General features: G+C 50.4%; 1 protein-coding gene across 1 annotated transcript; it reads left to right on the top strand.

Annotated features, from left to right (window-relative positions):
* Nucleotides 1-2958: 2958 nt before the first annotated feature.
* KRT82 (keratin 82) lies at nucleotides 2959-15076 on the top strand. Its single transcript, XM_055566356.1, has 9 exons — nucleotides 2959-3363; nucleotides 5001-5209; nucleotides 7765-7825; nucleotides 8388-8483; nucleotides 8849-9013; nucleotides 11541-11666; nucleotides 13438-13658; nucleotides 13867-13898; nucleotides 14847-15076. The coding sequence occupies exons 1-9, from the start codon at nucleotides 2959-2961 to the stop codon at nucleotides 15074-15076; spliced, it is 1545 nt and encodes a 514-aa protein (XP_055422331.1).
* The last annotated feature ends 249 nt before the right edge of the window (nucleotides 15077-15325 follow it).

The raw sequence follows: 15325 nt of genomic DNA, 5'->3' as shown, positions 1-15325 counted from the left end.
TAACGTGGGGTTCAGGGGTAGGTGCTTGAAACAGGACATGCAATACTAAGGTTTATGAATGGGTAACTAGTCTTGTGGGCCCCAGAATATTTCAGGGAAGGTTGTCATCACTGCTTGAGGATCAACAGAGCATAGGGCCACCTGGCCTTAATGATTATTAAGCAATATCTATTAACCACAAAGCCCCTGATGGCAAAGAAGTGATTTATCATACAGTACTGTCCTAGGTCAGGTCAGGGAAAGGACAGGAGGAACTGTAAGGGTCAAGATGCTGTCAGTTATGCTAACAGCCTTCTGGGGCTCAAAGAGTCCTAGGGAGGCCATTCCTCTCCCCTCCTCAAGCACAAGCACCCCCTCTTGAGTCCTCTGAAGGCTCCTATGGACTAACCAGGCCCCTGGAGACAAGAGTCTGTGTCTGGAGCCTTCTATCTCAGGAGCCCTAGAGGGATGAGGGGTGGGTAGCTGATTCAGAGTCAGGACCCCACCCGGCCTGAGAAGGCCAGGGCCCAGCCTGCTTAGGGAGGCTTCTCTCATGCCCAAAGCCTCCCTCCCTCTTCTAGGGAGCTTCTAGGGCCACTTGGGAGCCCATGGGGGTACTTGGGTCTGAAGCATCTGCAGAAAAACATGGAAACCACTTTGGGGAAATAGAGGATCCTCAAGTACATCTAATTTGGCCTCTAATCCCAGAGCAGTGAAAGTGAAAGTGGCTCAGTCACGTCGGACTCTTTGTGACCCAGGCCAGAATACTGAAGTGGGTAGCCTTTCCCTTCTTCAGGATATCTTCCCAACCCAGGGATTGAACCCAGGTCTCCCACATTGAAAGCAGCTGAGCCACCAGGGATGCCCAAGAATACTGGAGTGGGTAGCCTATCCCTTCTCCAGCAGATTTTCCCGACCCAGGAATCAAATCGAAGCCTCCTGCGTTGCAGGCAGATTCTTTACCAACTGAGCTATCAGGAAAGCCCATTCCAGAGCTGCTGCTGCTGTTTCTAAGTCACTTCAGTCATGTCCCACTCTGTGCGACCCCATAGATGGCAGCCCACCAGGCTCCCCCATCCCTGGGATTCTCCAGGCAATAACACTGAAGTGAGTTGCCATTTCCTTCTCCAATGCATGAAAGTGAAACGTGAAAATGAAGTTGCTCAGTCATGTCTGACTCTTCGCGACCCCATGGACTGCAGCCTACCAGGCTCCTCCATCCATGGGATTTTCCAGGCAAGAGTACTGGAGTGGGGTGCCATTGCCTTCTCCGCATCCCAGAGCAGCCAGGTAGATAATTCATACCCTTTGCCCCACCCCCACAAAAGGGCCTAAAGTCCCAACTCTAACTTTCCTTGAGGCCAAGCAACTGAATAAACCAACATATAGGGCTGGCCAAAAAGTTCCTTTGGTTTTTAAGTAAAAATATTAATAAAGAACACATTTTCTGTTTTCACCAAGAACTTTACTGAACAGCATATTTACCGTTTTGTTTCATTACCTTCTCCAATTTTTCAGGCAACATCATAATTCCTTCTTCCCAAAATTTTTTATCTTTTTAAGCAAAGAACTGTTCCAGATGTCTTTTTCATTCTTCCAGGGAATTGACATTTTTTTCCATTAAGAGAATTCTGTAAAGATTGACATAAATGGAAATCTGAAGGTGTAATGGCTAGTGAATACAACAGGTGAATCAGAACTTCCTGTCCAAGCTGTAACAGTCTTTGCCTGGTCATCAAGAAACATATAGTCTTGCACTACCCCAATGAAAGATTTTGTGTTTTCTCTGGACTGACCCTAGACGCTCTTCACTGAGTGCTGCCTTCAGCTGGTCTAACTGGGAGCAGTATGTGTCAGAATTAATCACTTGGTTTTCCAGAGGGAGCTCATAACAGAGGACTCCCATCCAATCCCACCATATATACATCATTGTCTTCTTTGATGAAGACTAGCCTTCGGCGTGGTTGGTGGTGGGTCGTTTCTCTTGGCCCACAATCTCTTCCATTTTACATTACCGTGCAGTGTCCACTTTTCATCACCCATCACAATTTGTTTTAAAAAGGAACATTTTCATTACATTTCAGTAGAGAATCACATGCAGAAATATGGTCAAAAAAGTTTTTTCACTTAACTTATATGGAACCCAAACATCAAAGCAACGAACATAACCAAGCCAGTACAAATGATTTTCAACACTTGATCTGTTATTTTGAGTATGTGAACTATCTCCTGCATGATGTAATGTTGATTTTTCTCAATTAATGTCTCAATTTGATCACTATCAACTTCAACTGGTCTACCTGGCCATGGAGCACCATTCAGTGAGAGGTCTCCAGAACGAAACTTCACAAACCACTTTTGACCACTTTTGACATGTTCAGTCAGTCACAGCCCCTTCTCCATAAACTACACAAGTCTTTTCGGGCATTTCAGTTGCGAATTTACCTTTCTTGAAATAATAAAGGGTAATTTGCCAAAAATGCTGCTTTTTCCTTCCATCTTCAATATTAAAACAGCTACACAAAAATTCACTCATTTTGGTAAGTTTTTTAACGCATGCTGATATGTCAGCTGTCACAATACAATTGAACAAAATGGTTTCAAATGAAGTTAAAGACAACTAAGTGCTACCAGAGCCATCTTATAGGAAAAAACCAAGCAAACTTTTTAGCCGACCCAACATCTGTCTGGCTGGCCCCTTTCATCACCAAGGAAGAGGACAAGTAGGATTTTTATGGGTCCAACCTGCATGGACAATTGGCTCCTACCCTTTGCTCTCTGCTACCCTAATTATCCACCTCGGTACTTAGCAGCTGCCAATATGCCAAGCTCATAAACCTGATTTCATGGTGATTTGGGGTTCGGCCCAGCTCGGCCCTCCATCCTTGATCAGATAAAAGGGTGGAGGCTGAGCTCACCCGATAACTCTCACCTCTGTCCTCCCGCCAGGGCGCAGTCTCTCCGCCTCTCACACCCACTATGTCGTGCAGCTCCTTCCAGAAGGGCTTCAGATGTGGCGACCGGAGCTTCAGCTCCTGCTCAGCTGTCCTCCCCCGGGTGGTCACTCACTATGCAGTGAGCCAGGGGCCATGCCGGACTGGGGGCAGTGGGAGCTTCCGTGCCCTGGGCTGCCTCGGCTCCCGGAGCCTGTGCAACGTGGGCTTCGGGCTGCCCCGGGTGGCCTCCAGGTGTGGCCTGCCTGGCTTTGGGTATCGAGCAGGCACCACTTGTGGGTCTTCAGCCTGTATCGCCCCTGTAACCATCAATGAGAGCCTGCTGGTCCCACTCGAGCTGGAGGTCGATCCGACTGTCCAGAGGGTGAAGAGGGACGAGAAGGAGCAGATCAAGTGCCTCAATAACCGCTTTGCATCCTTCATCAACAAGGTAGGACGTGGGTGCCGGGGTGCAGGGCCATGGGAGACAGACAGCACCTTGTGGCTGTCCCAGGAGCCACAACCTGGAGCTGCTGGTGTGGCTACTCCATGACCCCTGGTCGCTGAAAGCTGGTTAGATCAGGCTCAGCAGTGGACATTTCTACTTCTCTGTCTTTTTTTATATGTTATCTTTCTCTCTGGGTATTATCTGATAAAGTCACCAAGAGGGCCTGAGGTCAGGCTATAAGAGGAACTCCCAAAGCCATGATAGATACTGAACAGGGCAATCAGGCAGAGACCTGCCCTTTCTGATGAGGCTTTAATGAAAGACCTTCCTTCCAATGACATGAACTGGGGTGAGACCCTTGGCACTGTGACCCTGGAATTTGCCATCAACTTAGGTCTGTGATGAAGAGAAGGTGGAGCAGTCAAAGCTAGGGACACAAAGTGGCCATGACCAAGTCTCACATCTTTCAACCCCCAAGTCACGGCTCTGAAAGCCTTGAGAGAAAGGTGACGTGCTGCCTTTGGAAGATGCTGAACTGGCCTGTCACCTCGGCTGCTTCTGGGCCTGTCCCTATATCCCAGGGAAGCTCTTGGGATCAGGATACACACTGAGGACTAAGCTGGTGTTCCTGGTGATCCCAAGTTTAGGTCAGAGTCCTGGGCTGGCAGTCATGAGACCTGGACCCTGACTCCCAGCCCCAGGAAATCGGGCAGAGATGGAAGGAGAATTAAAGAAGGTAATACTCACAAAAGTGCTCCCAAAAGGAACTTGTTTTAGTAAATGGAAAATGTTAAACTTACAGTTTTATTTTGAAAGCTCATTAAGCACTGCTTGTAAACTCATTCCAACACTGTGAGCCCTGATATCAGCTGCATCACATTTCCATCTGGGAGGCTGGGGGCCTTCTGCTGACCAAGCCTTTGACCAGAAGGAAGATGATGTGACTTCCTCTATCGTTTTCTTGAGAGACGGTGCACAAGGCGCAAAATCCCAGGGTGAGGACTGGAGACAGTGTGTGCCGGCCAGTGACTAGCTTAGCTGGGTGACCACGGCCAACTCACTCAGTGTCTCTTAACCTCCATCTCCAAGCCATGGAAATGAAGGGTAGGCCAGCAGCTCTCCGCATTACTGTGGCAGGGACATGGTTTGGACTTGGCCATGTAGGATGGAGATGGGGCAGAGTAGCAATGAGTGCCAGGACCGAACTTTGAGCTTTATTCCCTGAGCACCCCTGGGCTGTAATTAAAGAAACCCCGATTTCCAGTAGCCTCATCAGCTTCCATTAACATGGAGATGTACAAAGCTCTCCCTATGCAATCCTAAGTATGAGTTTGAGGCAGCAAAACAAGCTTGAGGGGCTGAGTGGCTTGGCCCAGGTTACAAGGCTGGTGGCAGGCAGGCAGGGCTGGAAGGAGGAACCACCCCAGGCCTCTTGGGGCAGCCCTGTTTCCACTATAACACAACCCCTGGTGAAAGCTGGGGGTCCCCTAAGCCGCCTCTGGCAGGAGAGACAGAGACACAGCAGCAGTGTGATGCGGGTCAAAGCACAGACGGATTCCACTGCCTGCAGCAGCACTTACTCTCGCAAGCTGTGTCCCCGGGGTCCCTGCCGCCCCATGACAGCCTATTCTTGGCTGCAGGTCCGGTTCCTGGAACAGAAAAACAAGCTGCTGGAGACCAAGTGGAACTTCATGCAGCAGCAGAGGTGCTGCTCGAGCAACATCGAGCCCCTTTTCGAGGGCTACATCTCCACCCTTCGGAGGCAGCTGGACTTCTTGACCGGGGACCGAGACCGGCTGGAGTCAGAGTTCCACTGCCTCCATGACACGCTGGAGGGCTACAAGAAAAAGTGAGTCTGCCCCACTGCTACCCAGCCGGGCACCTGGGGCAAGTGACATAAACAATCTGGGCACTGGGTTTCCCCATCTATAAAACGGGAAGTTGAAAATGTAGACCTTTGGGGGGGGGGGTCCCACAGTCACGTGGGTAATGTAGGCAGAGCATCCTTACTACCCATTAGGCACATCATACAGGCTCTGAGATTTTAGATGTGTGTTAATCCCCCTTCCCACCACGCTCGACCTCTCTTCACGTAAAACAAGTTTTCTCCTGCTGTTCCCAGTGCTCCAGGGCTCTGCCCTCATACCTGTTGTGCGTCATCTTCCATAAGTCCCTTGACAGATCTGGAACGCTTTTTAGCCTCCAAACAGATTCCCAAGGCCTCCTTCCTCCCAGCTTGGACTCCTGCTGTTCCTTCTTCCTGATAAGTCCCACCTCGGCATTTCTTTGTAACATCCGGGCTAATATATTCTACCCTGCATCTTCCTGGTCCAACTCAAAATCATCACCTGCAAGAATTCACAGATTCAGTGATTCTTTCAAGAAGCTGAGGCCCAGATAAACTGCCTCGTGGTCCTGGGTGAGCCTCTTATGTTGGTGGAAGAGGGCTGAGAGAAACACGTCTCCAAGGACAGTGTGAATACACTAAGAACGAGGGTTCATTATACTGGAGCCATGTTGGGGACACACGCTGCAGGTCTCACGCATGTGTCTAGTCCAAGTCAGATGCTGTGCTGGGCAGTTTGGGTTTGATAAAGTTGGGAAAATCTGGCTCTTTCCCTCTAGATGTCCTGGTAGAGTCAGCAAGATACCCCGGTATGCACACCAACAGCTACAGCATGGTACAAAGCAGGAGGGAAGAGGAAGCACAAGAGAGTGAGAGAGCAGAAGTAGCCCAGGAAGGCTTCCCAGGGGAGGTGTCAGTTTGCTCAAGGCCTTGAAGGATATGTTTCATTCCAGTTGCTTCTTCTAAAAGAAAAGTTCAGAGTTAGACCACAGAAAAGGAGATGAGACAGGAGCAGGTGACAAGGAAGGACCAGAGTGTGCAAGTGAGAGGGGACGACTCGAGCAGACTGGTAGGCGAGATGTGGCAAGGTTGTGGGTGTGGCGAGATCAGCCCTCTCAGCAGGAGCGATGCCTTTCTTCATGGATACAAGGTGGTCAGGAGACATATTTCACAGCTCAAGATTAGGACTTTGAATTTTAAAAGTGGGGCTGTTGGAGAAGGATGAGGCCAAGTGGTATTTTAACACCAATAGCAAACACACAGCACCCTGTTCCAGGTACTGACCTGGTGTCCTGTAGACGTTAACTTGTGTGATGTTTGTAATTGTGAGACAGGACCAGTGATATTCCCATTCTACAGATGATGAAACTGAGGCCAAGAAAGGCCAAGCCACCCACCCAAAGTCACATGACAAGTGCAGGAGAGTGGGATTGAAACCCAGGCAGCAGGCTCAGCATCCAGCGCCTGTGCAGCCGCTGAGTTCTGCAGGAAAACGGAAGCTCGGGCGTCAGGAAGCACAGAGAAGCTTTTAATGGATTGATGTCACTCATCAAACTGAGTCATTCTGGCCAGACTAAACCCTTGATCCTGATTCCGTTGCCTTGGGGTGCAGTGAGTGGGCGAAGAGCTCCCTGGAGCCTAGAGGAAATAGGCCGGCTCTCTCTGAGGATCTGGTAAAGTGGGTAATTGCTACCTCTGCAAGTGAGCTGCAGGTAGGGGCCAGGCTCAGCGCTCTCCTGGCAAGGAGGGGCACGGGGTCAGCTGGGCTTGCAGTGACCGCAGCCAACTCTCAGAACAACTCAGAAAAGACAGCTGTGGGACTTCCCTGGTGGCCCAGTGGCTAGGACTCCATGCTCCCAGTGCAGGGGACCTAGGTTCAATCCCTGGTCGGAAAACTAGATTCCGCATGCTGCGACTGAAAGATACCGCATGCTGCCACTAAGACCTGGCACAGCCAAAAAATAAACAAATATTTTTTCAAAAAGAAAAGACAGGTGTTCCAGCAACAGGCAGCCAACTCTTCACCATTTTGCCAGAGGAAATGACTGGATGAAGTAAGCTTCCTCAGCAGCAAGATAGAATAAAGGTAGCTTTAAGAAGGACTTCCCAGGGACTTCCCTGGTGATCCAGTGGCTAAGACTCCATGTCCCAATGCAGGGGGCTTGGGTTCAACCCCTGGTCAGGGAACTAAATCCCCATATGATGTAACTAAGGACCCACATATTGCAATTAAGACCCAGCACAGCCAGTAAATAATTTTTTTAATTAAAAAAAAAGAAGGACTTCCCAGAGAATGATTCATTACAGGAAAAGGCTACCAGGCATTGGGGTGGAACATAAACTTACAAAGTGGCTGAGGCTATGATAAAAAAAAAATAATCTGTGTTGAGTGGCTGAAGGGACCAGAGGTGACCAGAGACATGGCCAGACCTGGAGCCTCCATAGGGCATTCAATCTGTGACTTGTCCCCAGAGGCTCCTACTCTCAGACCCCATGCCCACACCCTTCCAGATCTCACCAGTGTGACTAAAACATTTTCCCCCTGCCCCTTCCACCAGATATGAAGAGGAGCTCTCCCTGCGGCCCAATGCTGAGAATGAGTTTGTTGCCTTGAAGAAGGTGAGGGAGGGTGGCCCATGGAGGGAGAAGGCACTCTGAGCTGGCCTAGTGGGCCTGGGGACACAACCTGGACCGGGCCCACAGCCAGCCCACCTTGCTGACCCCGGTACCAGCACCACTGACCCCAAGGGAGAGAAAGGCCAGCCTCCCGCCCCAGAAGGGCAGTGACTGAGCCTCCACTGCCCAACTCGTGTTAAGTGTTGTATTTACATCTGTCCAAGAAGCTGGAGATGTGGCAAATGCCAAATCAAAAGACAAAAGCTCTGACTCAAATCCCCAGAGATAAAAACCATGCTGACAACCCCTCACATAGACAGCTACGTGTTTTGTTGCCCAGGGTCCATAGCAGCTCTGAGGAATGGACTCCCATCTCCTTTAATCCCATTCCCTTCAGATCCTTCCCCAGTGGGATGCCAAGCCCAGGCATGAGGTCCTTGGCTTTGTCACCCCCTTCACTTCCACGTGGGTCCCACACCTGTCACCTGCTACCAGCTTGCCTGGGAGGTGGCCCAGCTGGCAGAGGGGTGGCCCCAGGTTATGACTGTCACTTTCCTGGCTGCAGGATGTGGACACAGCCTTCCTGATAAATTCTGACCTGGAGATCAATGCAGAAGCTCTGATCCACGAGATCAACTTCCTGAAAACTCTGTATACTGAGGTACCTGCAGCCATGCTCCCCAGAGGTGGTCGGCCAGGGGCCAGTTCTGGAGGGATGGTGGGCAGGGAAAGCTCCTGCCCTGTGGGTACATTTGTGGCTTAAAAGTGGGCAAGTGAAGAAGTCATTGTGGAACAGCTGGGTCTCAGGAAGAGAGACTCCCAGAAGTCAGAGGGCCCACGCCTTGGCTCAGGTCTCGGTGCAACTGGAGGGTGGGGACTGGAGCAGGCTGGTGACTGAAGACTGGGACGGCCAGGCAAATCTGCCATAGGAATGTCAGGGCTGGGTCTCCTCATTTCTTCCCCTCTCCCTCACCAACTTTATCCTCAAAGAGCTCACCCATTCTCACCCGGGGCCCCCACCCCCAGGAGACGAACCTGCTCCAGTCTCAGATCTCAGAGACCTCAGTCACTGTGAAGATGGACAATAGCCGGGAGCTGGACACTGATGGCATCATTGCCCAGATCAAGGCCCAGTACGACGAAATTGCCAACCGCAGCAAAGCCGAAGCAGAGGCCTGGCACCAGAGCCGAGTAAGCCTTGGGCAGGGCCTGGGAGACCCCAGAACCACTCTCCTCCAGGAATCAGGAGAGAAAATGTGATCCATGCCACTCCAGCCTCTATTGTTTTGACCAAGCCTCAGGCCAGGTCCCCATGAGCGTGGGAGAGACCCCACAGACAGCCCAGACCTGCTCATCAGAGCTCCCCAGCTTTATACACTCATAGACTCACAGGAAGTGCTTCCCTAAGTAGCATTCAAGGAATACTAATTGGCAGTGATGGCAAAGAGGGCTCAGAGTTTCCGGGTGTGGGAGGAGGCTAATGGCATGGAATGGCTACTAATGGTGGAGCAGAAGCTGTGATTAAGGTGGCCCCAGACTTAGGTAATTAGGGGCTTGCTGGGAGGGCAGTTGTCCCCCAAGGGCAATCTGACTTAACAGATACTATCATCTCAGTCTCACCTACCCCATCTATGAAAGGTACCATTCATTCATTCATTCACTCACTCATTTATTCATTCATTTATTGCACATTCATCTTGTGCCAAGCAGCTTTCTAGATGCTGGAGATCCAACAGGAATCAGAACAATAATAGCTGACTCTATGTCACTTTCATTTTCCAGAGGCAGGGGCAGGACAGCCAAACAGGACATACAAGTACAGCGGATGTACGTTTGATGGACATGTGCTATGGAAAAAAATAAATCAGGGTGAAGCACAGGGAGTCCGGCAGGAATTCGGTTTTTAAATGGTTGGCCAGGGAAGGAGGGCCTTACTGGGTTGTATGGAACCATGAGGATACTAAGAATTAGACCATCCCCATCCTCGAGGAAGTCACAGTCCATGGGAGAGAGAGGTATAAACAGCCAGAAGGATACGAGGTAGCATGACGTGGCCACCAAGGTTGAGCCATAGGCCCAGGGTACAGCATGATGATGCCGGAAGTGACAAATTGTGTATGCAAAGACAGGAGCACTGGCATTTGATCTGAATCTTGGAAGCCAAGTATGATTTCCATAAGCAGAGCATGGGGTAAGGGTGTCTGGCTGAGAGCCAGCAGGAGCAGTCCAAGAAGCATGAAGGGGAGGTGTCCCCAGTGTGAAGCACCATGAAGGATATGGGGCTGGAGACACAGCTAGATCACAGCAATCGGCAGAGCTTCCCTGAAGGCTCTAGACATTTTTCTGAAGGCCGTGGATACCAATTTTCAGGAAGTGTCCCAAGAAATGTTCTGTCTTTTTTCTGCAGATCCATGGTGATCAAGGTATCAAACCCTAGCCTGGGGTCAGCTCCCTGTAAGTCAGTCTGTGGCCCATCCATGGCCAGGTCTCGTTCCGGCGGGCTCCTCCTCTGATTGCTCTCCTGGGCCACCCATCAGGCCTTAAGGAAAACAATCTTAATTACCCATCCTTCTAAGTTAGAACCAGAATCATAACTCTATTATTTATCAATTGTACTTGGCTGTGACGATCAGAAATTTTAAATAATAATGGTTAAAACAAATTTTATTTTTTATTTTTTTCTCAAATAACTTGAAGTACAGAAATAGACTGCCATAGATGACCCCAAGTTACCATCAGAAACACAGGCTCCTTCGAGCTTGCTATTCTGCCATTCTATTAAGAACGTTAATCCTCATGGTACCCTCATGCCCTAAGACAGCTGCAATACCACCAGTCTCCCATGTCCACTCCAAGCAGAAGGAAGAGAGGGCAAAAGGAACATGCCAGGTGAATCATCCCTGACTTGAAACAGCTTTCCTAGAAGTCCTATCCTGCAACAGTCTACACCTCACTGTAGAGAAAGCTGAGAAATATTCTTTTATCTGGGGTTCTGTCTGAGAAAAAGAAGTATGGATAGCGATTAGGCAACTACCGGTTTATCTCACAATAACCAAAGAGAGTGACTTATGCTTATCTTGTTTTACATAGAAAATGCATTATATGCAGAAAACATGCAGTTGGCTAATTTTTATATGCAGAAAACATATAGTTGGCTAATTTTAAAAAATCTATTGATGTAATCTATAATTCACTATTAAGAAATTAGATTTTATGTGCAGAGGTTAAAAAAAAGTGTTAAGCCAAGATAGTAAGTAACATTGAATTTTGTTTTCAATTGTTTTGAGGGAGAACATGCAAATATATCTACCCTGAGGGGGCAGATGTTCTGCGTTCTCAGTTCTTGGTCTGTTAGGTACCCTAGCGTGAGGGCAGAAATCCCCTCCAAGTTCCAGAGCACAGATGGAGCAAAAGGGAGGGGAATTCCAGGGCAGAGAGAAAAGGATGAGACACAGAACCCATGAAAGAGAGGAAGGGAGCTTGGAGCTTAGGGGAGAATTTAATAAGCTTGAAGGTTCGGGGCTGGGAGGTGAAAAGGGAATGAGAAGCAGCCCAGAAAAGGACCAGAAGTGGAAAAGGGCTAGGGAAACATAACAAGTATAAGAATCCAGAGTACCCAGTGCAGGAAGTCAGGAGAGCAGAGCCTGGGGACAGTGGGAATGAGGGCTGAGAGGCACCACGGTGCGGGTGCCCAGGTTCTGACCTCCCTGTCTGGCAGTATGAAGAGCTTCAGTTGACGGCCGGGAATCACTGTGACAACCTCCGCGACCGCAAGAATGAGATCCTGGAAATAAACAAGTTGATCCAGCGGCTGCAGCAAGACATTGAGAATGTCAAAGCCCAGGTGAGCCCATCACAGGCTGACCCACCATCTGGTCCTGGTTGTACAGGGCAGGTTCATCCTCCCTGGGGGACCTGAGGAGGAGGGAATAAACTTGCACTGTTTCCCACAAGAGGGAGTGAGCCCTTTGTTCAGAAAAGCTGATCCACAGCAGGATAAGCAAGGTCAGGCAATAGTGAGGCCCCCAACAGAGACTAGGCAGCCTATATTCATCAAGATGAAATAGCAAGAATACTTCACGAGATGGGGGTATAGAAAAGATGTCCTCCATGCCCCCTTCCAACCAAAGACTCTAATTCTATGATCCTGAAATTCAAGGTGACACTGTAGAGTCCATAAAATCAGACCCACCCTTTCCTCCTAGGCTAGTGAAGACCAGGCAGATGCTTAAAATGTATTAACCACAAAGTAATTGCTTGGCATAAGAGGAAACTCTCAGATCTCCTTGAAGTGTCACAGACAGGAGCACTGGCCTCCATCCCCTGGGGGAACCAGATGTCACAATTCTAGGCTGAAACCCACAGCAGACATGAACCTGGCACATAACCATGACTGTAGGAAGAACTCACTCTTGCTTCTGTGTCCCTCCTTCACTCTCACACAGTCACACTCACAACACTTCTGACACCAGATAGTGGGGAAGAGTGTTCCCACACCAACCAGCTCTGCAACACCAGCTGGGTGTTCCACAACTGAACTCACTTCTGACACTACCTACCTGGAGATAGCATCAGATCCCATAGGTTAGGGGCTGCCCCCCAAGTCCCACAAGACAGCCCCCAGTTCAGATGCCAATCACACGTCCAGGCTGTGCTCCTGACAAGGTGGTTGTACATTGGAGGGCTCCATGACCATCCTCCTTGGATTCAATTAATTTGCTGGAGTGGCTCACAAAACTCAGGAAAATAGTTTACTTTTTTGGTTTATTATGGGCTTCCCAGCTGGCACAGTAGTAAAGAATCTATCTGCCAAAGCAGGAGATGCAGGAGATGTGGGTTCAATCCCTGAGTCTTGAAGATACCTTGAAGGAGGAAACAGCAACCCACTCCAGTATTCTTGCCTAGAAAATCCCCATGGATAGAGGAGCCTGGCAGGATACAGTCCATGGGGTCACAAAGAGTCAGATATGACTGAGCACCCATGCACACACTGGTTTATTATAAAAGAATATGATAAGGAATATAAATGAATACCCAGGTGGAAGGGTTGCATAAAGTAGAGTGTGTGGGAGGGGCACGAAGCTCTCATGCCCACTCCAGGTATGCCATTCTCCCCATACCTCCACGTGTTCAACAACCTGAAGGCTCTCTGAAGCCTCTACTATTGAGATTTTATGGAGGCTTCCTCACATCGGCATCATCATTTATCACCTCCATTCCCAGCTGCTCTCCCCTCTTAGGAGAATGGTAGGGTGGGCTGAAAATACCCAGCTTCTAATCAAGGCTTAGTTTTTCTGGTGACCAGCCCCCACCCAGGAGCCCACCTAGAGTCACCTTATTTAAACAAAAGACATTGTCAATACTCAGGAAATTCTAAGAGGTTTTGGGACTCTGTATCAGACACAGGGTCAAAGACCAAAGGTTAGGACAAAGGATGCTCTGTTGTGCTCATCACTTAAACTACAAGGTTTCGAGGAGTTCTGTGCCAGGAACTGGGGGAAGAGACCAATATATGTTATTTTCAATTATCCCACAATGACCATGCTCTCTGTTCTTCTGAGAGTCAGCCCAGGGTCCCGGGGCCCCTGTAATACTTTTCTGTGCTTCTCCCCCAGCGCTGCAAGCTGGAGGCTGCAGTGACCCAGGCGGAGCAGCAGGGCGAGGCAGCCCTCAATGATGCCAAGTGCAAGCTGGCCGGGCTGGAGGAGGCCCTGCAGAAGGCCAAGCAGGACATGGCCTGCCTGCTCAAGGAGTACCAGGAGGTGATGAACTCCAAGCTGGGCCTGGACATCGAGATCGCCACCTACAGGCGCCTGCTGGAGGGCGAGGAGCAGAGGTGGGTCAGGGATGTCTGTTCTCCTGCCCTCTGATTGCTGCTACAGCCACTGCCGCCTCTCAGCCCATCCACGGGAAATCTGAGACAGCATGCAGTCTGCAGCCCCTCCTCACTGGCAGGTCCACGGTGCAGGCAGGGGCAGGGGGTGCTGTGTTCTTCTCGTTCTCTGATGCAGGTCTCTTGTGTCTCCTTTCCCTCTCACCTCCAGGCTATGTGAAGGTGTTGGACCCGTGAATATCTGTGAGTATTGAGGACTCTGCAGAGGCTCTGGGATCTTGGGAACGGATCCACCCAAACATAGACCACACTGCCCTGCCCAAACCTTAGCCTGCCTCCCTCACCCTAAAGGAAAGAGCTCCTGGTGGATGGAGAGTTTCTCCCTCAGGGCTGCCCAGGTCTATGGGAGTCAGAAGCAGGAGCAGACACCCAGCATGGTCTGCCAGGCACCATCTAGACAAGAGGATGTTTTCCTGGAGAAACAAGACTTGAAGCAGACAAATAGGGAGCTTCCCAGGTGGTGATAGGGATAAAGAACCCGCCTGCCAGGGCAGGAGACACCTGAGACAAAGTTTCAATCCCTGGGTCAGGAAGATCCCCTGGGGGAGGGCATGGCAACCTACTCCAGTATTCTTGCCTGGAGAATTCCACCGGCAGAGGAGCCTGGCGGGCTACAGTCCACCGGGGCACTAAGAGTCAGACACGACTGAAGCAGCTTAGCACGCATGCACACATGCGGACAAATAGAAAGAGAGGGTAAAGCAGAAGACAGGGCTCTGGGGCAAGAAGAAGGACACGTGGGGACTGCTACGCATTTCATGTAACTGGAATGGGAGACTTGGGCCTCCCCGGTGGCTCAGTGCTAAAGTATCTGCCTGCCAATGCAGGAGACACAAGGGACTCCTCATACAAGGCTCGATCACTGGGTCAGGAAGATCCCTGGAGAAGGAAATGGCAACCCACTCCAGTACTCTTGTGTGGAAAACCCCATGGACAGGGGAGCCTAGCAGGCTATAGTCATGGGGTCACAGAAGAGTTGGACACAACTGAGCAACTAAACAACAATAGGAGACTTGGAAGTTGGTAACTGGGATGGGGGTGTCCTTAGACATGACGACAGCAGGTGCGGGGCCAGTGGGGGCGCGGGGCTTGGCCTGGCAGGGCCCTCAACATCCCTTCCTGTTTCCACAGCTGTGAGCAGCTCCAAAGGTGCCATCCTCTACGAGCCATGTGTGGTCAGCACACCTGTGTACTGTCCAGGGAGCGCCAGTGTCCTCAAGAGCAGTGGGGGCTGCGGCATCATGGGCACTCGTGAAATCTACATCCCCTGTGAGCCCCAGGGGCTGTTCGTCTGTGGGAGCAGGCGGGGCTCCGGTGTGAAGCCCGGGGCTGGGGGCAGCGCCTCCTGCCACAAGTGTTAGTACAGCCCCAGAGGCTAGTAGCCCAGGGGACAGGGCACACGCTCCAGGCTGGGATGTTGTCCCCCACAACCAGGGTTCAAGACAAGGCTGTTCCACGATCCCACCTTTCTCTACTGATCGAAGATTCCCCTTGGGTTTTCACTGGGAGCTGCCCCTCAGGTATCTTCAAGAGTCTCTTTTCACTTAGCTGTGTACAGACCCTGAGCGAGGCCCTCGGGTGAGGGTAAGGTACAAAGGAAGAAAACACAT

Source organism: Bubalus kerabau, chromosome 1 (genome assembly GCF_029407905.1).
Source record: "Bubalus kerabau isolate K-KA32 ecotype Philippines breed swamp buffalo chromosome 1, PCC_UOA_SB_1v2, whole genome shotgun sequence".
NCBI lineage: Eukaryota > Metazoa > Chordata > Mammalia > Artiodactyla > Bovidae > Bubalus > Bubalus kerabau.
Note: the sequence above shows the minus strand (reverse complement) of the source record. Positions and strands in the feature narration are given on the sequence as shown.

Bases quoted from the DNA above. Each gene is read 5' to 3' on its own strand.
- KRT82 (XM_055566356.1), top strand. From the start codon at position 2,959: ATGTCGTGCAGCTCCTTCCAGAAGGGCTTCAGATGTGGCGACCGGAGC. The intron at 8,484-8,848 runs GTACCTGCAGCC...CCCCACCCCCAG, and splicing joins TGAAAACTCTGTATACTGAG to GAGACGAACCTGCTCCAGTC. The intron at 9,014-11,540 runs GTAAGCCTTGGG...CCTGTCTGGCAG, and splicing joins AGGCCTGGCACCAGAGCCGA to TATGAAGAGCTTCAGTTGAC.